The 23,745-nt window shown below is 35.1% G+C and overlaps 1 protein-coding gene across 1 annotated transcript in view; it reads right to left on the reverse strand.

The window, feature by feature from the left end:
- LOC109060937 (PHD finger protein 21B-like) overlaps window positions 1–23,745 on the reverse strand; it is a 41,847-nt gene that overhangs the window by 12,292 nt on the left and 5,810 nt on the right. The window contains exon 2 of the mRNA XM_042747031.1: window positions 6,775–6,996. Within this exon, the coding sequence (XP_042602965.1) occupies window positions 6,775–6,996 (222 nt within the window). The remainder of the gene's footprint in view (window positions 1–6,774; window positions 6,997–23,745) is intronic.

Raw genomic sequence — 23,745 nt, forward strand, 5'->3', positions numbered from 1 at the left:
ATACGAGACAAGAGTTTGAGACGTACTGCTTTAAAATCCCTCTCAGTCACTCATCTCTGTCTATTATGCAGTAGCAAACCGACATGAGGAGGTGGGGCAGCCTGCGGCCTGTTCCCATGACAACGGTCCGGATAAAATGTCTTGCTCCGTCAGGGCTGTGATTTTAGTAATTGCTGAATCCTAGCAGACAGAGAGACAGCAGTAACCTTGAGCTGCGGCATTCAGCTTGTATTTTGTGAAAGTGCTGAATTAAACAGCAGGCCTGCAGTGAATTACCCATCAGTCCCTGCAGCTGCCCTAAGACCGAAATGTCAGGTGAACGCTAACAATACTGCTCTTTCCTGGAATGTCACAGACAGTTTGAGGATTCAGAGGCCTGATTAGACCTGTGTAGGACAGAAATGAGTGTAAAAGGCTTCTCACACAAAGGAACAAGACTGAAACACTTCCAGCAGGAGTTTATGTTCGGTCAGAAGCTATAAAGCTTATTCTGGACTGAAGCCCCATTATGCTTTGTAAATATTAACTAAAGCTCCTATTTTTAGCTGTTTACCAGAACATTTAAAATGCAATGGTCTATTTTAGTGGTAGAAAAAGGAAACAAAATCATTCAGGTTTGGAATGACACAAGTGTAAGTTTTCATAGACCTTATAACTGTTTAAACAACTGCTGAATTCAATGACAGTCAAATCTGACATTTCTATATTACTGTATGAGACATTCTATTCAAACTGTACTATCATATTAACTCAAGAAAATTTTGATTCTACAATTCATCAATCAATCAAAAACTTTCATGTAAGTCTTCCCATGGAATTTCTTTAGTTATATGCTGTAGTAAAAATATACAGTATATATTGTTGTTTATTGCCAAAAATACAAATTCTTCCTTTTTCCGGTACAAAAATACCTACAGGTTCTATGGCAATATTCTCACATTACGAGCAATATAAAAGAAATAACCAAAAAAGCTGTACATAATGAAATCAAAATTGCTCTTAACACAGAAGTTCTTAGAATATTAATGTGACTTTAAATATATATATATATATATATATATATATATAAATATATTATATATATATATATATATATATATATATATATTTTACAACTCAACAATATCTTGTCTATCTAACTAGTGGTTCAGTACCAGCAAACTCCACAAGGAGGCGCTGTGAGCAGTTAAAATACTATAGTTAATAAAGCCACTATCTTCAGCAATTTGGCCTACAAGGAAATGACACTTACAGATGAGTGTTCTATAGATGGAGAGGGAAAATTACAGTGCCGTTTATCTCAATATAGTTGGACCACAAGCATATACATTTTTTTTTTTCCCACACAGACTTAAATTAGCCTTTTGCTGGAAAGGACAGCTGACTTCAACCATGGAGACAGACAAATAAACAGCCTTAAAAATCTAACATTAAACTAACGTCTATTATTTTACGATATTGAAAACTCGTGTCGCAACAACAAAAAATCTAAAATATGATCTTACATGTCAGCTGAACCAGGATAGTAACAACCTTATGGAAATGAAATGAAGCAGTCAAAATGTGTCATCAGAACACCCCTCTGCTTTTCTCTCCGCATATGTAGATGCTGTGCAATTCAATTAACACTTGACACTTGCTGTGTCACGGGTGTGTGGGAGTCATTAGTGATGCATTTTGGACAGGCGCGTGCTACTGTGCTGTTTGTAACACAGTACCCCAATGATGACTTATCAGTGGGGCATAAACATCAGCACAGATCCCAACTCCATTTAGGTGGTTTGAAGGAGCTCTGTAAGGCTACACTAGATACAACTGAGGGCAACATTTTGAGGCAGTCTACGCTGGAAGCGCCAAAGCTGCAGATCATTTCAAAATGTTTACTAACAATGATGAATGGAAAAGAAGGCATGGTTTTGACAGGGGTTTTGAATTTGAACTTTTAATTTGACAGCGTCTTAAAGACTGTTCCTGCAAGAGGAGCTGAAAACAGCAAGATGTGGCAAAATGGTTAAAGACTGCCATCTAGGACACGTTTACATAAAAAAAATTAAACTGAAAAGCAGCGCAGTGAAACACAAAAATGCACTTTTCTCTCCATTTCTGTTACCGATGGATTTTTGGTTCCTTGCCACTGTCGTCTTTGGCTTGCTTAGTTGGGGACACGATTTCTGGCAACACTGTTGACTTGACTGCACAGACACTACTGTAAGAGAACTGAACTGAGCTGGACGATGACATCACTGAATCAACAATGAACTGACTTTAACTAATAAACTGACTGTTTTCTGTTGTCCTCTTGGATTATCAGCACACTGTTTAACACTGTTACGCTCCTGGAGCGTCGTATAAAGCACTATATAAATAAAGGTGACTTGACTTGTTTCAACAATGGTAATTAAATCTATTCAACTGATTCCTGGAAACCAACATAAAGAATTTCCGCTCTAAATAAGTCTCTTTTGTTCTGCACTGACATCAATGCAAAACAGCAGAGCAACATTTCTGACTGCTACTTAAAGGGATACTCCACCCCAAAAGAAAATTTTGTCATTCATCATTTACCCCCATGTCGTTCCAAACCCGTAAAAGCTTTGTTTTTCTTCGGAACAACATTTAAAGATATTTAGGATTAAAACAGGGAGGCTTGTGACTGTCCCATAGAATGCCAAGTAAAATACACTGTCAAGGTCCAGAAAAGTATGAAAGACATTGTCAGAACAGTCCATCTTCCATCAGTGGTTCAACCATGACGTTATGAAGCGATGACAATACTTTTTGTACGCGAATAAAACAAAAATAACAACTTTATTCAACAATTTGTCTCCTCTGTGTCAACAAAGCTTTTACGGGTTTTTTGACATCGGGGTAAGTGATTAATGACAACATTTTCATTTTGGGGTGGATTATCCCTTTAAAAAAAGTAAAGACATCTGCAGAAGGACGATCAGAGGGAGGCAGACAGAAGAACGACCTTTCTCAAAGATGTGCTGCTGGACTCCATTTTTATGGACTCTGTAAATAGTAAACCCAATCTCTGAGAGCAATCTGTTGCCTAATATTCCTCTTTTGTGTTTCCTGTGTTGAAATATAGGTTGCCTTCTGAAATAACCTTTTACATCCTTCATCTCATTTGCACATGGACACTAATAATACATGATAATACAAGCATTATTTGAGGTCTAATTTAACAATACACATAGATATAATTCATACATTGTTTTACAGTCAAATAATAAGAAATTTAACCCCAATAATAAAATTAAGTTATAACACTCTAGCATTGTTATATGCAAATCAAAATACTGTAGTGATGAACATTTGTGATTTTAATTTACATAGCGACTGACAGATGCTATTATCCAAAGCCTCTTACATCGCATTCAAGGTACAAATTTCTTGCTTTCCCTGAGAATTCAATCATTGATGTTGATAGAGCCATGCACTACTGTTTGGGCTACAGGAAATCCTGGCTTGTTTCATCTGTTCAAACTGTACATGATTGATCTAACATTCTCTAACATTCAAGCATAGATATTTGATATTTTGTTGCTTGTACCTTCAAATTCTTCATTTTGACAAGCTATATTATCTGAACATTCTAACATTTACAAACATTACAGCCATAATACAAATTTTTCCCTTCCTGCATGCTTTTATCATCCAGTTCTACAAACTATATAACATTTGGATGTTCTAACAAATATTTTTTTTTTTTTATAAATAATAATAATAATAATAATATTCTTTACAAATTTGTTTTAAATGTACTGTATGCTCCTCAAATCTTATTTCATCTCAAAAAACTGTATATCATCAAAAAAAAAAATTCTCAACAATTATGATTAAAATGATAGGGGGTGACAGTGGAGGGGGTGACAATTTTTAATATATGTCAGGAGTGCACATGAAAAAATGCAACAGCCCTAACCTTTGCTATCCACTGGCGATTTACAAATCCAATCATACAAACTTTGGTAAAGATGTTGCTAATTCTTATAACTGATTTGGAATATTCTACCTCAGGACATACATAATAGTTTTAGTATCTCAATTTTTTAAATAGCATCTCAAAGCTCATTTTTTTTAGATTAGCCTATCCTGAGTGATTTAGTTACGTTATTGGGTATTGCTTTTTCTTTGTATTATTGTTTATTGTGTTTTCTTCTGCTTTAATTATGTATTTTTTTATTGTAAGGTGTCCTTGAGTGTCTTGAAAGGCACTCATAAATAAAAAAAATAATTATTATAATAAAACTTAAAAAAAAACAAAAAAAAACACACATACTACAACTATTTGCTGTTTTATCCTTGTTGTTTTGTTTTTGTAAAACTGCTTCATATGGTACATGTGTGCTTAAATGATGCTGTTAGCATATGCATCCACACCGGACCACAATCAACTTATTATCCGGCTCCAAATGACTGGCCAGGTGGTCTGAGATGTCTCCCCCCTCCTGTATTCATCAACAAAACAAAAAGGCTGTGATTGGTTCTCCTCCTCCAGTGTGATGGGTATTTTAGGGTTTGAATCAGTTGGCAGCTGGGAGAGCTGAAAACAGCTTCACTCTCCCAAACAATACAGCTATAAAAGGCAGTAAAACAATCACAGCGTTCCAGCATGAAGGAGGGGGAAGGGAAAGAGAAGGGGGAGGAAGAGTGAAAGAAACAGTGGAGGGGGTGACTACTCATGCGAATAAAGAGTCTCTTCTGTTGGGAAGGTGCTATTATTTATAAAGACCTGCACCAGGACACACTCCAACCAGAGCAGACCATATTTTTTATTTGATGTAAACAACAAGGCTACTGATGACTGTACAATATTTTGAAACACTGTACCTGTTTGCCAAACAATAAAAAATGCTTTGTTTTTCAGAAGTTTGTGGACAGATTATTTCAATTAATTCAACAAAATAGTATGATAGTAGTATGAGTGACAGAAGAACAAATGTATCGTAATACTGTACTTTGAGTGTGTCCAGTGTTGTATGATCTGAGTAAATAAAAAACTTGTCTGTAAACGTCTGTGGACAAACATATGAGCATAGCATAAGACAACTGACAACAAAAGGCAAGACAGAGTGAGTGAGTGAGTGAGTGAGTGAGTGAGTGAGTGAAGAACAATCTTAATAGTCTTAACTAAAAATTAAAAATACAATATTTTGTTTACAGAAGTTGCACAATTAATTTGAATAAAACGTATGTATATGTAAACCATGCTTGTCGCAGCTGTGTGTCTTCATGTTTAATCAAATTTTTCCTCTTTATTTTTAATTCAGCTACAGCAATAGCTCAATGTCTGCATCCACATTAGGGATCAACTGGAGCGTCATAAGATATATTACTTCTATGAGGCAATTTTGGAATTTCTGCACTAAGGCACCTTCCAGCTTCCAGTATAAATGAAATATTACATGTGTTTAGCACTCAGTAATGCTCACACCAACCTATTTTGGGTAAAAATAGGGAAATTAGCATTTCTCTCTAATGAAATTTACACTTTTGGATGAAAAGGGATGTACAGTAGTTTAGTAGAGGACTCTGAGAAGTGTACAGGGCTGCATTTCTCAAAAGCATCGTAAGCTAAGTTGATTGTAGAGACCATTGTTAGCAATGGATCTATGATCTATTTAGGCTTATGATGCTTTTGGGAAATGCAGCCCAGGGGTTTTTTCTCAGTGGATGTATAAGAGGCTGACATTTCATATTTAAGGCACAGACTTCTGACCTCCTGGCAAAAATTAAGAGAGTGTTGTTGTATATGTTATCATAATAATATAATATTTTGTGATAAAACCTTAGACCTTCCTAATGGTTTAAAGTTATAGGCGCCTCTATGTTAATAGGTCACCTGCAGTTTTCCAAAAACTGTAAAATTTCTGTAAAATTAATTATTACTATTATTATTAAATACCCTGATTTTATTTAATAGTGAAATAGTTTTATTACAACAGTGACATTTTTTTATTTTGTTATTTTTATTTAGTAGTAACAATAACAAGCATTCTTATCAGTCACTGATTTACAAGCACAATCCCAATTTTAACCAGAAAAACAAAAATCTGTCTACAAACTAGATGTTGAGAGTTTTTTGCCCTACCCTACCTTTCTAAACCAGAGTTTACAGAAAAAGAGCTAACCGTGTGTGACCTTTCCAACATGATTACATAATGTGTGAATTTGCAGACGTGCATAGCATAGCTAGTGCAAGATGTGCATTTGTGGTTAAAAAGTAAATAAATTTTAATTTTTTTAGAAAATGACTGATCGTTTCACTAGATAAGACCCTTATTCCTCGGCTGGGATCATGTAGAGCCCTTTGAAGCTGCAGTGAAACTGCAATTTGAACCTGTTGGCCACCATTTAAGTCCAATATATGGAGAAAAATCCTGGAATGTTTCCCTCAAAAACCTTAAATTCTTTGCGACTGAAGACATGAACATCTTGGATGACATGGAGGTAAGAAAATTATCAGGATTTTTTTGATTCGGGAAGTGAACTAATGCTTTAAGTGCACACTTTGTGCAAGGGGACAGCACTTCCAGGCAGAACTGACCCACACTGAGAAGCCCACTTGGTTGAATGTATCATCTGTCAATGCATGATGTTGTACATTACTGTAATTGTGTCGTGAGGTTGAGGGTCCGCTCCTGTTTCATGCTGAACTATTTCAGAATGACGAAGTATATCTGTAGAGGTTGTGATGGAAGTGCTTCGGATGAATTTATTGTATTTGTGGCTGGCTGATGTTAGTAAAGTGTTGTGTAATTGTACCTGTGAGCAGCTGATGTGCTGTCCAGCGGGTGTTTGGAGGTTGATGGGGGATGTCTGGAGCGTCTCAGAACTCAACGCCTTTTGTCCATTAATGTGTGCCGTCACCATGGAAACAGGAGTCTTTGCTTGCACCACAGAGATGGCGATGCTCTGGCTGGGCGGCTTGATGAGGGCGAGGGGTTTGGCGGCCGTCCCCACAGGACAACTTCTGACAGCGAGCTTCTGTCGCACAAAACACACAAACAGCAGCAGGTCATTAACCCTGAAAACACTGATAACCTTAAGACCTCTGCAGTGGATTAAAACTTTAATGGTAGATCTAACAGGCCATTTGTCCCTAGAGTTTTCTTTTTGAACCAGCGCAATTCATGTCAGTAGTGTACGCACATGCTAATTGTCATGCATAATCAAAGTATTTGCCCAATTTCCAGCACACAGCAGCTCGTACATAATGAAGAGATGAAATATAAAATGCGAGGCTGCTTTGATTCTTCTTCATGCTCTTGCATCAGCTCAAGTTCAGGGACTCAGATTTAAGTGTGCACTTTAATGCAAGTGTGTTTATTTGCTGTTCAAAGTCTTCTTCCATTTCCTCTCATTTACCTTGGGAAATAATACAGCACATGATCAAACAGTCTTTAAAAGCAGAAAGTAGAGCAACATTCACTTTCATGTGTGTGCTGTGTAGAGTCAAGCACACTGCAAATAAAACTCCTAATCAGTATTTTTGTATTTTTTCCAGTAAAACAACCTTAAAACAGGACAATTTAGCATTTTTGTTATCCTTTCAACATTTTATGCATAAACCTTATTTATTTTGTTTTCAATTCATCTTTAAGTTAATTCAAGATATATTCTTTGAAAACAAGTATTAATTATCTCATGCAGAATTATTTCTAAACAATGAAATGTATCTTGTTTTAAGTGTTTTTAGAATTTCTAGGAAAACAATACACTAAACTTGCTTTAAAGCATAAATCGTTAACAAAAATTATTTACGGTTTATGCTTATGACAATAAAAAAACTATTAATAAAACTAGTATTAATACTTATAAAATGTATACAGTTTATAAATATATTTATTATTAACAAATAACAATTTATTTTCTAATAACAAATCTTAGTATCTTACATAATTCCACTTAAGTACATTTAAATACATTGGTTTAAGGATAATTAAATATTGTACTGGAAAACAAGACAAAATCCAATTTTGACAGAGTGTATTATAGAGTCTGACGGTGCATGAGAAAGTGTCATCATTGTTCTACACACAGAAACCCTCTTTTCCTGCTCTGATCAGCACAGTTCACACTATAAGCTCTCTGAATATTTCATATTCCATTTCTGTTCTCATTTCTGAACTGCTTTTATGGTTTTCTGAGAACTGTGAGGGGGAAGGGAGCAAGAGAAAGGGAGAGACAGGTCTTTCATATTCAGCTTTTCATATTCAGAGGTCGTCTATCTGTAAAAGAGCTTTTTCAATATGTTTTCACATGTGAGCACCTACAGCCAGTAAACCCTGACTGACACATATATTCATAATGTATATTCAGCTTATGACTCTGAAGAATCACATTGCCTCTGCAGTGTGATGTTTGCATTGCTCTGACTGTGCAAGATACATCATCAAGATTTTTTTTCAGATAACAGTCAAAGCTGCAAAACTGTTCTACAAAATCCACTCAAATCTGCACATCGAACAAACATGCTAATGTAGTAGAAACACATCAGGATGCACTCTCAGTCTTTTTTTGAGTGTGTTGTACAAATTGCACAGTAAAAGTAGCACTACATGCATGATGTTTTAGTAAGTATAGTCATTTATGTTCTGTTCATTTATGGCTCTAGTATGTAAACTTCTCTCAGAAACTGAAATTAACATCACAATTTTGTGTTCAAGTTTTTTGTTGAATGCAAAGTGTTGTCACTATGTTGCTTAATCAACAAAATAAAAATCTGCTGCGTTGCTTAGGAAATTAAGTTTTAATGCATTACTCTTGATACAAATACTTCTATAATATAATATAAATTACATAATATATCAATAATAATAATTTAGCAGTTTTTCCTGTGCCATGTCAAGATATTGCTTTTGGTGTGGATCTCCTACAATGTGTTATTTTTTCACGTTTTCATGATACACGTTACATTTAGTCTTAATAGTTTTGTTACAAACAAATCCGATTTTTCAATTTATAACATCTTTATTAACTTTTTGTTATGAGTAGTTTGACTGTGAAAGGTATTTTACAATTTCTGTCACCATTTTTGCATTGAGTTTCTCATTACTGCTGGATATGCTGGAAATTAAACATTCACCAATAAGGACAGACTGTAGGGCTTCATAAACTCTTCCCCTTATTTATGACAAAGAAACAGCATAGGTGTCGCAAAAGTCATTTAAAATCACTGCAAAAGCTCACCAAAGTGGTGTGGATGGGGAAATTATTCATATGTTATTCATTAATTCCCTCACAATGCATGCGGTGAGCTCTATTGTTTCTGAGGATCAATTTAATCCACAGGAAACTCACGACTGGCATCTGGACACAACCATTCACTGCTCCCTCTGCTGATTGTTTTCAAAGGTCACCCCCCCCCCCCCCCACCCCCCAAACAAGCTCAAGGCACATGGGTAAGAAGGTAAAAAAAATAAAAAATCATGCCAGATCCATCAGTATAAAATAGGCTGTTTATGGAGTAAGTGGTGCTTTCTAATGAACCTGCTTTTGTTTGCGGAAAAGTGTTTTGTATCAAAAGCTGTGTGGTGTGTTAAGTTGTAAAGTCAATTAAATTACCACCAATACAAACACCACATGACACAAAAGCATTTCTATGAACAGCAACATCAAATTTATATATTATTAAATAATTCAAATAGTCATATAAAATTAAGTGTATCCCAAAATTTTAATGCCACAAAGATGCCTGCGAATCGTTTACCTGTGAATCACTTATCAGTGAATAATTTTTGGAATCAGTTTATGTAAATCAAAACAAACTGATTCACTTAAATGAATCAGACATCCCATATAATAGAGAGTTTGCAAACCAGTGTTGCAATTTATCATGCTACACTGCAACATATAAAAAAAAAATGACGCTATATTTAAGAACAGCTGAACTACAGTACTGTCACGCTGCTGGCTGACTTTATTAGTCAAATGAGCAACATCACCTCCTGAAGGCAAATCTGGATGAGATCAGTTAAGTGTCTCAATCCATTAGTTAAATATTGTTACCATGTTTGACCTAAATTAATATTCTTCCACACAGTAAAGTGATGTGTGTGTGTGTGTGTGTGTGTGTGTGTGTGTGTGTGTGTGTGTGTGTGTGTGTGTGTGTGTGTGTGTGTGTGTGTGTGTGTGTGTGTGTGTATATATCCTATATACACACACATGACATGTATATGACATTTCATATACAAGGGTCATTTTCCAGCATACTCAGCAGCAGTGAGTTGACAGGGGTTAGTTGACAGTCTGACGTATACACATTAAAGACTTTTACAATGCTATAATGAAGCGCTCTGAGTTCTCTTGCCTCAGGCTAAACAAATCAGCCACATGTCTCATGTCAACACTGAGCTTCCAGTTTCATTGTTCCTGATAAATGGAATGGAAAAGAAATGCTCTCAGATATTAGACACCTTTAGGGAGTCACTTTAAAGGGATGGTTCACCCAAAAATGAAAATTCTGTCATTAATTACGTTCCAAACCTGGAAGACCTTTGTTCATCTTCGGAACACAAATTCAGATATTTTTGATGAATCCGAGAGCTTTCTGACACTGCACAGACAGCTAGGGAACTACCACAGTCAAGGCCCAGAAAGGTAGTAAGGACATCATTAAAATAGCCCATCTATTTTAGTCCAATACTTTTTGTGTTTTGTATTGTAAACAATGTGCAGCATGAGTGTTCTACATCAGCAGCAGCACACACATGCATCTTGGAACTCTTGTGAATGGCGGCAGACACTGAAATGGAAGAGAAGAATTGCAGAATAAAGTCATTATTTTTGTTTTCTTTGCTCACAAAAAGTAGCTTCATAAAATTATCATAGCTTCATAAATTCCGGACTATTATAACAATATCCTTACTATGTTTCTGGGCCTTGAACTAAAATTAAACAATAACCCACTATACAAAAAATGTATCTCCTAATATCTCTTCAAGCCCCTTAGATGTCAATGGTTTCTGTGTAAAGACCTTTAGGTTTAATGGACTAGTTCATGGTCAAAACAGTCCTGGGCTGGGTAACAGTACCCTGTTAGTGGAAAGGGGCTTAATTTGGCATCAAACACTCTTTGGAGAATATATGAAGGTTCATGCTTTATAGAGCTACAGAGCTGTAGAAGATGCAGAGTAGGTTCCATCCAAATGACCTGAGCACCTCCTCCCATCACATGGGGTGATCCCACTGGAGAATGGGATAATCCGGGTCTGCCTCATGGTGTGTGATTTGGCCTCAACACCAGTACCCTCCTGCCAAACAACAGGACATGAGCCAATCCTCCACTCTCTGTGATGATAAGACTGTGTGGACATCAATCAACACATCAGAAGACACAAGCCCATCAGTAAGAGCTTTAAGATGTCTTCTCATTTTTGCTCAGGGACTGTTTGATAGACATGACTATTAAATTTCGTCCACACTGCAGCTTATTTTAATCAAGAACCACCAACTTAGACAGGAAATACAACTACAGTTTACAGTTTTTATGTTGTGGTGAATCTTCCAAATGAGACATATTTAAAATGGAAATAGGCACCATAATGATACGCAAAACTACAGAATATTAATTTTTGTGTGAACTATCCCTTTAACATATTCAATAAACAAATAAAAGACAATGTCTTTTAATTGCCTCCATCTCAATTATCCCAAATGCCAAAAACTTCTTTCTTTTATCATGTCTGATGAAAGCACAGCTCTCTTTAGTTTTTCAGCACAATGAAAGTGAGTTTGAGTATTCCACTATATTCAGAAACTGATCATTTTCTTGCTTTAAAAAAGCTGCAGATCAATATTTAGACAGCTGCCTATGCTTCTGCATTTTGCCTGTGAGATTCAACACAGCACTTCATCTCAGAAAGCATCACTATTTCATTACACACACACAAATGAAATGCCATATGTGAGCTCCTGTAGCCTCTATGACTGTTCAAGAAATCAATCTTTACTGAACTATAGCAGGCGTTCGCATGTGAATGTGACGAGTGAAACTACATCTTGTTTCTTTTATTGTGTGTGGTGGAGCAAGACGGCCTGAGTTCAGTTCAGTTTGACTCCACTGTTTGCTGTATAACGAACGGCTTGCATCATTTCCAGTGTCATTTTCCAGATGAAAATGTTCTGCATGCTTGACGTTTCCTCAATGTTTGCTAACATTTATTTCCAATGGAAGCGTACATGAAATCTTGATTAGATTTCTCTCCTAGGAAATCTGTCTTTTACTGTTGTTTTACTATTGCGAGGGGAAAAACCGGTTCAACATTACGATTCTTTCACAAACATTTCTGGATCGAGCCACATTAAAAAAAAAATTATTGGAATTTATTAATTCACATGAAGGAGCCTTAAGATAATTTTAACAGTCAAGAAAAAAAGGCCAAATATGTTTCATTCTTCATCATAAATAATTTCACATTTTATAAAAAGAACAAATTAGGGATGCATGATATTATCCGAACATTATCAGAATTGGATGATAAAGGCTTAAAATGTAAACATCGGCAAAAAATATGAACAAATGCCATTTAAATAATAAAAAAATCAAATAATTTACTAACAATAATACCACATAAGCATTTTAATCAAAATTGAAGCAAACTTTTGCCTAAATTTTAAAGTGAAAGTGACATGACGTGTAGCCAAGTATGGTGTCCTAGACTCGAACCTCCGACATTTGGTTTACAAGTTCGACTCTCTTACCATTAGGCCACAACTGCCCCCCTGGTGATTGGATTCACTGTTTAGGATTGCTGCAATTAATTTGAGAAAGTACATACAGAATGACATGTCCAATGTGCAGTGGGTTAAACAGTTACTAGCGCATGCAGCAGCAGCAACAACAGCCTCCACCGGGGCCAAATGCCCATCCAGTAAGGTGTTTTGTTTATTTAGGGGACGCTGTAGGGCTACTTGTAATTCAATGAAAAATACACCAATAACATTAAGATACTTGTGTTTCTGAATAAACAAAGCAGTAACTGGTGTCATAAATTCACAAGTCTGTTTTGATTTAATGATCAGAAGCTATACTGTAGCTTATGTGAATAAAAAAATATAAAAAAACACTTGTAAATAAAATAATTTAATATACACAGGTTTATTCACTAATATGTAATATATATTTTCTTCAAATGGATTATGAAAACTTAAATACAAGGAGGTTTTTATACCTTAAATATTATTATTGTTATAATATCTGTTAATGTTAAATCTACTAATAAAATGTTAACATTTCAACTGCATCTGTCTGGAAAAAAAAGGTTTCAATATACTCTCATTAAAAAAGAACGTTAATAATGTTTATTAGTTCTAGCAAATTAGTTTCTGCTCAAAATTAAAAATAAAATGGTTTATGATTTCTGCACATGAGAAACTTGGTGTTACTACAAACAAAAAGAAATATATATCGGTATCAGCATCGGCTATCGGCCAAATGAGTTGAAAAATATCAGTATATCTGATATCTGCAAAAATTTTATATCATGCATCCCTAGAATAAACATATTTACATAAGACTCACACAATCTACCGAAAAACAACATGCACATTTCTTTACATCAACAAAGTTTACTGACATTTATGAAAGTTTATGTGACATTTCATTTAGACAAAACGACAGTTGTAGATCTGCATCTGATTCAAGGTTATTATAGCATCCATATACAACTTTAACAATAACAACATTGCTGCCTACTGTAGAACTGCCTATAGTTGATCGACTAACTAAACACTGTTATTGATCTGAACTAACTTTAATAGACACGATCGTCTTTTAACATGCTTAACATGTGGGTTAAGACAGGCATATTACAAACCCGATTCCAAAAAAGTTGGGACACTGTACAAATTGTGAATAAAAACAGAATGCAATGATGTGGAAATTTCAAATTTCAATATTTTATTCAGAATACAACATAGATGACATATCAAATGTTTAAACTGAGAAAATTTATCATTCTAATGCAAAAATAAGTTGATTTTAAATTTCATGGCATCAACACATCTCAAAAAAGTTGGGACAAGGCCATGTTTACCACTGTGTGGCATCCCCTCTTCTTTTTATAACAGTCTGCAAACATCTGGGGAATGAGGAGACAAGTTGCTCAAGTTTAGGAATAGGAATGTTGTCCCATTCTTGTCTAATACAGGCTTCTAGTTGCTCAACTGTCTTAGCTCTTCTTTGTCGCATCTTCCTCTTTATGATGCGCCAAATTTTTTCTATGGGTGAAAGATCTGGACTTCAGGCTGACAATTTCAGTACCCGGATCCTTCATCTAAGCAGCCATAATGTTGTAATTGATGCAGTATGTGGTCTGGCATTGTCATGTTGGAAAATGCAAGGTCTTCCCTGAAAGAGACGACGTCTGAATGGGAGCATATGTTGTTCTAGAACTTGGTTATACCTTTCAGCATTGATGGTGCCTTTCCAGATGTGTAAGCTGCCCATGCCACACGCACTCATGCAACCCCATACCATCAGAGATGCAGGCTTCTGAACTGAGCGCTGATAACAACTTGGGTTGTCCTTGTCCTCTTTAGTTCGGATGACATGGCGTCCCAGTTTTCCAAAAAGAACTTCAAATTTTGATTCGTCTGACCACAGAACAGTTTTCCACTTTGCCACAGTCGATTTTAAATGAGCCTTGGCCAAGAGAAAATGCCTGCGCTTCTGGATCGTGTTTAGATATGGCTTCTTTTTTTGACCTATAGAGTTTTAGCCGGCAACGGGGAATGGCATGGTGGATTGTGGTCACCGACAATGTTTTCTGGAAGTATTCCTGAGCCCATGTTGTGATTTCCATTACAGTAACATTCCTGTATGTGATTCAGTGCTGTCTAAGGGCCTGAAGATCACGGGCATCCAGTATGGTTATGGCCTTGACCCTTACGCACATTGTTCCAGATTCTCTGATAACTTCAAACTCTTTGCAATTTTTCTCTGAGAAACTCCTTTCTGGTATTGCGCCACTATTTTTCGCTGAAGCATTGGGGGAATTGGCGATCCTCTGCCCATCTTGACTTCTGAGAGACACTGCCACTCTGAGAGGCTCTTTTTATACCCAATCATGTTGCCAATTGACCTAATATGTTGCAAATTGGTCCTCCAGCTGTTCCTTATATGTACTGTACATTTAACTTTTCCGGCTTCTTATTGCTACCTGTCCCAACTTTTTTGGAATGTGTATCTCTCATGAAATCCAAAATTAGCCAATATTTGGCATGACATTTCAAAATGTCTCACTTTCAACATTTGACGTTATCTATATTCTATTGTGAATAAAATATAAGTTTATGAGATTTGTAAATTATTCCATTCCTTTTTTACTCACAATTTGTACAGTGTCCCAACTTTTTTGGAATCGGGTTTGTATTTTTTTACAACACAAGCTAAATTTTTACCTGGCCAATAGGTGAACAGTTTTAAAGATGTCTTTATGGTTTGATTAACATTAATGATACATACAGCAGCAGGTTTATTATGCTGAATACACAGATCCAATATATTGATACACATCCGGTTTTCACCCAACTGTTTATGTTCACTTATGACATAACCGACTGTGTTTAATTACTCCACACATTGGGCATTTTGACATAACTGTGTTTGTATTTGACCATTCAAAGCAACGGAACGTGAAAGAGAACTGAATTCAGGATTGCATGCAGAGAGGTAGTTTTCTGTGTGTGAGCTTCAGGTGTGTGTCATTCAATTCGAGCACCACATTGAGTTCTTTTTCACAGCGTATTGCCCTTAACAACTGTATTCAAAATCAGCCATGTCCTGCAATTTATTTTCTAATTCATGCATGATTTTTGTCTTGTTTTCCCTAAAGGTATCTAAACATCAATATATAAAATTGTGTGGCTAAGTGTTTTTTTGTTTTTAACAAACAAAATCTTTGGTTTTTGATCTTTTTTTTTATTTTATTTTATTTAAATAATAATAGTCTCAATAATAACTCAAACACCTTGAGAGCGCCATGCTGAAGAGAATTATTGATCGTCTTTTGTTTTCGTCTTTCTGTGATTTTGAATAATCCACATGATGAGGCTACAGATCTGTTATGACACGATCAACTCATAACTGATTCAAGAGATGTTAAAAACACTGTCATGTTCTTTAGTCTTTCTAATACCTCTTTCAGCTTTTATTCATTTGTTTTGCTTTCAGGTTATGGTGTTAAATTATGTTAATGGATCCCAGAACAGGATGTTACAGGTAAAAAGCACAACCATAGGACACACATTAGCCCGACAAAGCTTTCTATTTCTCAAGATGGATTATTATCTTTAATCCTAATGTGTCTATGCTTAATGTGTCTGTGCTTGTCATTTATACACTAAAAAAGGGAATATGTCTCTGCCCTTAAAGTACTGAAAACATACAACATACTAAAATGGCATCAATACTAATAAATACCAATGTCCTTTACAGCCCGTGATAACAGCTATGGCATGTATATGAAATACATGAATGAAACATGTTTGAAAAACAAGACTACAAAATAACAAGAGCTTTAATGGAGGGTAAGATTTAGTCACATTTTATTTTTATGTGTCGTTGTTTCAGTGCAATTAATAAGAACTAAGTTAAGAATTAAGTAATATTAATTAACAGCATGTTCTTACTATAGATATAGGGTTGGGGTTTGGTTTAGTGTTATATATTTAGTGTTATATAATTATGCATAATTAACTTTTATTACTAAAGGAAATACAACAGACACATTAAAATAAAGTGCTACTAAAGATTTTCAGTGAATAACAACTTACATTTGGCCTGTTTCTCACACAAAGCAATCATATGATTTTAGTGTAGGGATATAGTGCTATAGTGAATATAGTAGAGATATATATACTGCTATTATGTTTATTTTTTTATTTTTTTTTTTTTGCCTTTTTTTTTGCCTTTTTTGCCTTTTTAAAGCCAGTTACAATGGAAGTGAATTAATATAAGGATCTTTATTATAAGGATAAAATTATAATGTTCGCATTTTAAGCTGTAAAGCTATTCTTGCTATTTTTACAGATGTTTTAGGGGTTATGAAGTTGTTAAATTGGATATGACTTTACACAGTAAAAGCCAAAATCATGTCAAGATCCCCTCTTCGCTTCCACTGTAGGTTAACTTAACCTCATTTTTTATGAAAACAAGGGATGAGTCTTCATTTTTTAATTAATCAACATTATTCCACAAATGCGATCAATTAAGCATGAATTGTATTGAATCTCAAATATTCTTTTAATTATGACACCTTTTAGTTCTTCGGGTGAATTACCCCTTTAAACATCACTGCAGACAGCTCAAGAACACAATGTTCATCTCACAAATGCTGCTTTTACACAGTAAATAAAGAAGCACATCCTCTTGGAATGCACATGCAGAAGAGCGACTGCTTAGGAGTTCTTTTCTGTGTCTGTCTTTTTGTCCATTTTCAGACAAAGTGATTTTTTATTTTTATTTTTTTGACCTTGTCAGAAAAAAACAAATCAAAGTCTCATTCATTACGATGGGTGGCTCTTTGTTCCGCCCATGTCTCTGAGTGACAGCACAAGGACAGCCTCTCTTTCTTCAATTATTTCTGCCCTCATCTGTTTTACTGCCACCCTACAAAGACAGACTGTGAAACTGAAGCTTTACAAGACACAAGCTCACAAAGACTCCATGACTACTTTAAAACAGTTCAACTATAGCTACTTTTCTCTGGTGTCACCAGAACGCTCATAAGGAAAATGAATCTGATGAGTGGAGCTGATGTCACTATTGATTACCACAGTTAACATGGTCAGATTACCATGGTTTAAAGAATCCTTCCAGATTCCAAAGCTTCCTGGGAATTCTCAGAGGATGTGAGAGGAAGTCCAATAACCATCCACATGAGACACTGACATACACCAAACGCTGATCAATGAAAACGATCACATCACCCTTCAGCTGCACTGTTTTAAAGTGGTTTATTTTTGGCCTTGCATCACATTGCAGGTTTTGAACTTCAGCTCTGACTATCCGTTCCAGTATGTCTGCCATCATATTGGGATATGAATGCATTTCTGTGTCTGTAATGAAAATGTTACGCTCAGTTAAAGGTCTTCAGTCACATTTTAACTGGCATGAGCAAGGGCATGTGGTGTTTTAAATGATAACGTAAGTTCGATCTGCGGACAGGAGATGTGAAGTGTCTTTGAGAGCATGTGAGGCTTTCTTTATTTACAGTGAGTCACTCGAGCGCTCTTGCGACTCTTTCCCAGAGGGCGGTGTGTGTTTAAACTGTCCTCAAGCTATTAATAGCTCTGCTGCTTTATCTGTGCATGCTGAATATGAAGCATGCCACCTTCCGGCTGCTGAACGCTAGCAACATCAGGAGAAGAATGTCATGAACCCTGAAGCACCGTGTGCTAGAAATGCCAAGATAACACTGGATAAACCATCTAAGTAAACAAGAAGAAGCCTTTATCTAAAGTGACATTTATAACAGTCTATGAACACAGTACTCTTGTTTCCCGTGACTTTTTATAAACCATTTGAAGGGCAAATTTTTTTTTTTTTTTTTTTTTTTTCGAGAATCATTAAATGGGTGTAATAATCTATTCAAATTAACATGAAAAGTAGCTAGTTTTACATATCTGTTTCCATCCCCATAAAATAATGATTTTGGCCTGTCCCACCTTAAAGGTCATGATTTTATCAACTGAATCTGACAATCATACAACAGTGTCATATTTTAACATAATAAGTTAATATTCAATTTATTGTAATAAACAACTTTTAACTGCTGTTTAATGGCAGTCAGTGGGTGTTGCAGTTCATCACTCCAAAAGAAGTGAAATAAAGCGCATCCATCCATAATAAAAAATGTCTCACATGGCTCCAGGGGGTGAACAAAGGCCTCCAGTAGTGAATCGATGCGTTTTTATAAGAAAAATATCCAGATTCAAAACGTAATAATCACTTATTATTGGTGTGTGTGTGTTCACTGCTGTGTGTGTGCACTTTTGGATGGGTTAAACGCAGAACACGAATTCCGAGTATGGGTCACCATACTTGGCTGTATGTCAATTCACTTTCACTGTCACTAATATAACTCCGATTGGATTCGTCTGAAAGAAGAAAGTCATATGCACCTAGGATTGCCTTGAGGGTGAGTAATTCATGGGCTAATTTTCACAACGAGCTATAATTTTTGTGTGCCAATACACCCTTACTATTTATGGAAAGTACCTGTGCAAGAATTTAACTTGCAATGTTTCAGTCTTCTGTCAAGATCTTACACAACTACACCACCATACTAACATTTAATTTTCTCAGTTTCTCTATTTCAGCCTATGTGAGTGCCCATTGATTGACCAGTTCTGAACCTTTAACGCAACAACAAACACTAAATATGACAACAACCTTGGACTCCTGATAGATAAAGCAAGACACTAAACATGATCAACTTCTGTTCCATCTGTTATTATTTATGTATTCAATTCATACATGCAGTCCATATACAAAGTTGCTGAATATGTAAGCAGTTTAGCATTTTATTTAACTAAGAGAGATGAAATCTTGAAAAAATAAACCATATGGTAGATATTTACAAAACACTACTAAATAAATTTTTTTTTAAAATTATATAAAATATTTTAATTAAAAAAACATATTATCCATCTCTTTTTTTAAATTGATAAACATCTTGCAGATTCTGCACATGAATAACTGCGTAAATGGAGTCATGAGAGTTCAGTAAAGCAGCATTACTTAGAATTATAATTAGTTTGACTTCCCATGAATATTAGTGACAGAATGTGAAATATGAACCAGCAGTCAAGCCTTTACTTGACTGGAATAAAATCAATTATCTGAACACTTTGTTCCGTTCGGTAAAAACTCAAATGCTGCATGTTTTCTCCAGAAATTAACCTTCATTATTGTTCATTTACAATCAATAGAGCTTTTCTCTAGAACAGTTTCCTCTGCAAAAACATGCTGAGCATTTGAATACCAATGGTAAGCATGACTGTGCCATCATAAAGGTTATGCTTCTATCCTATAATACTCAAATACCCTTGACAAGAAAGTTTCTGTACAGTATATAAATGTCAATGTTCTAAACGGAGCCACTGCTCCTCCACTTGGATATAGATGTTTTGATGTTCACCATGATCACTATGGTTTGATGCTGGTCTAGAGGTCTTGGGACCACAGCTTAGTTGAAATTCCCTCTGAATCAAAATATTACTACTGATAGACCCTCTGTTTTCATGAAATTCACAAACACATGAAAGCAAAGGCCACAAGGCCAGATCAACAACACCAACTGGGCCATACGTTCCACAAGAAACACACATGGGCTCTGGGCACTTCACCAGGCTTCAAGGTCATGACTACAGAAAGCACAAAAATTAGTAATGCACTGAAATTTCGTTAAGGGAAAATATTTGGCCAGTATTAATGCCAATATTGACAATATTGCAAATGACAATAATGTTTTCCTATTTTTTTTTTTTTTTTGATCTTCATTTTAATTAACCAAGATCTTAGAGTGTATTAATAGAACGAATCATTTTATGGTTAAGAATAAATTATATTGTTATATGTATGATGTTAAGACAGTAGATCAGAACTATGCACATTATTGATGTTGCACATGCATCACTGCCTGTGTATTACTTTTTATTTTTAAAATTAAGATTTATGCATCATAACAACAGTATGTTGAGATTAAAAAGAAATCACAATTCATTATTTGTTTGCATGTGTAGTAAATTATTTTAATGGATTCGTCTTACATTTTAATTTTATAAGTCAGATGGACATTTACCTGAACTTTAGCTACAAGTTTATTAAAAATTCACATTTTAATTTTACTGTCAGATGGACAAATAAACATTTACTTGAACTTTAGCTACTAGATTACTAAAACTAAATGTTTTAATTTTACTGTGAGATGGACAATTAAGAATCAAATCACTGAGTTTCTGAAATTAGTGAGGGTTTTCTAACAAAGTGTTGATGTAATGTGTAAGCAACATTTCCAACATGACAAGAATAGCAATGTAGAGTGAGACATTGAAGATTATTTACAAGGCATTACTTTAATAATTAAATGGAAAGGAATTTTTTTTAGTGCTGTCAAATGATTAATCATGATTATTCACATTGAAAATAAATGTTTTTGTTTGCTAAATCTGTTTTGCCAATAATATAATATCATTGCAGTATCAACTGAGGAAGCTCTTGCTTTCATTTCAGGGTGCTTACATTTAAAAATCACTTTGTAATGTTTTTCTTTACCCATGTTTCCATTTTTCACACATTAATTGGTGGACCCCCTGCAGTACAGCTGCCGACCCCCAGTTGAAGACCCTTGCCATAAAGGATCTTTTTTTGGACTGGAACTGGTATTTTGAGCATTGCATGTTACAGTACGTGTTCAGTTTTATTTCATTAAGCATCATTATTAATGAAGCATAAGAAGCAGTTATTTTATTTTTAAGAGAGTCTGTGGGCAGTAGTAAACACCTGCACACATGTGGAAACACTTTCAGCTGTTGGTGACCTACTAAAGCACTACCCTGCAGCCCCAATAATACTAGAGGCAGCATCACATGAGCATAAAGACACAACCTCATCCCATCAATCATTAAACAGTCTTTACGTATTTTAAGGGCACCTCAATAATGCATCCACTACTGAGTCTGACGGCCTAGAAGAGCATGCAGATTAGAAGACAGAAGAGGGTGGGACGTCTGACAAGACATGACCCTTCCTGAACAGTACTGTAGTGCACTAAAAAAAAAAAAAACACAACTTCAAAGCACATGAGCAACCTTACTGACATCGATCTGTGTCCAGCATCCATGCTGATTACTTTCAGCTTTCCAAAATAGTATGCTGGGTTCTCTCAAAAGAATATTTCAAACTCCTCACATCGAAAAAAAAATCAACAAAGAAAAATTGTGGAGTAAATCTGACAGACTTGGTTCTGTTCCAAAACCTACTAAGCTGTCTTGCTGTATATTATATATAGGCAGCTGCCTTCTGAAACTAATTCAGACTTTTAGAGACAAATATTGTATAAAAAGTTACACCCAAATATTGTATAAATAGTTAAATTTTAATTTGTAACAATGTGTTTTGATTTTATTTGGTACTGAATTATACTATAGTATATTATATTATAAAAAATACATACGGTCAGTGTTGGGAAAAGTTATTTTTAAAAGTAATGCATTACAATATTGCGTCACTTTCACATTACTTTTTAAAAAATAACAAGTCTTTAATATTTATAATATAAAAATATATTAAATATAAAAACCCTCTATTTATAGTAAATCTAAAAGCCCTTTCACACCAAAAAGTGTAATGAATAAACCTCAGGCCGAAGGAAAAGTAAATCCACGTCTGTCGAGTAGAACGCAGGAGAATTAGGTTCAACACTCTTCAGCAATAAAAAAAAAAACAATGAAGCACAATTGTTAGTTTATCTAAAGTCATTTTTGCTTATTAGTATGGTTGAACTGGATCATCAAAAGACAGCAGCAAAGAAACTGGTTAATAAAATGGGATTAGATACATTGGTGTTATTTAACATTTAATTTTTGCAGGTTTGTATCATATGTATTGTATCTGATTTTGCATTTCCCTGTTTTAATTCATTATGATGAATATTAAATCTGTTTTTTTTTTTTTTTTTTTTTTTTTTTTGCGAGTGGGATGAATTAATGCACATCCGCATTTAGTCCAGAACTACAGTAACATCATGTTCACACAGTGCACACAACGCCTCTGTACTTCTGATTTCTCCAAATATGGGGACAGGAGACGTGTCAGTCATTAAATGGGAAAACAAAGTAACTCAGATATTTTCTTGTAAATTAAAAAGTAATGTGTTACTTTACTAGTTACTTGAAAAAAGTAATCTGATTACATAACTCGCAGTAATGCATTACCCCCAACACTGCATAAAGTACATAAAAACTGTTTAATGATTGATGAGATGAGGTTGTGTCTTTACGCTCATGTGATGCTGCCTAGTGTTATTGGGGCAAGAATATTGAATATTGAGTTTTTTCACATCACAATGCCGCTTTGAAATGGGCCAAAACCAAATCTTATGAAGCACCATAAGTAGGTTTTGGAACAGAGCCATACGGTCATCATTGAAAGCGTCAACTTCAAATCAAGTAATCCTATTGGTCATCTAACGTGATCTAATCTCATTACCTTATTAGCTCATTACAGTTTCACAGCAGAGAAAGCCAGAGTGTTGAATCAGACATTAAGCTCAGATGCATTTCAGTGACAGAATGAACCTTATGCACTCTGGAGAAATTTTCTACAGTTCTTAGTGACCACATCTGTCAAGCTCTAAAAAGGCACCATAAGAGCATCACAGAAATGGTCCATATGACTTGTAAATTCGAAATTCGAGAGCTACTATGAAAAAAACAAACAAAAAAAATTATTATTAAAAAATAACTACTTTGGTCTGTTCCTCCTAACAAAGATCTTCAGTATGACAATTTTAATTAATTATAATATAGTGCACAAGTTCTTGAAAAGACCTGTTTGGATGTTTTACTAAAGCCTGATTGGGACAGTAATTGTTTCTCATTTGGACGTCTGTAAAAATAAATTAACATATTACCTCAGTGATAAAACTCATGAATTCGGATGGCGATCTATTCACAGAGGAGGAGTGAGTTCTGTGATGCTACGAACCTGGGAACGTGCTGCTCACG

This window comes from Cyprinus carpio, chromosome A4 (assembly GCF_018340385.1).
Source record: "Cyprinus carpio isolate SPL01 chromosome A4, ASM1834038v1, whole genome shotgun sequence".
Lineage (NCBI taxonomy): Eukaryota > Metazoa > Chordata > Actinopteri > Cypriniformes > Cyprinidae > Cyprinus > Cyprinus carpio.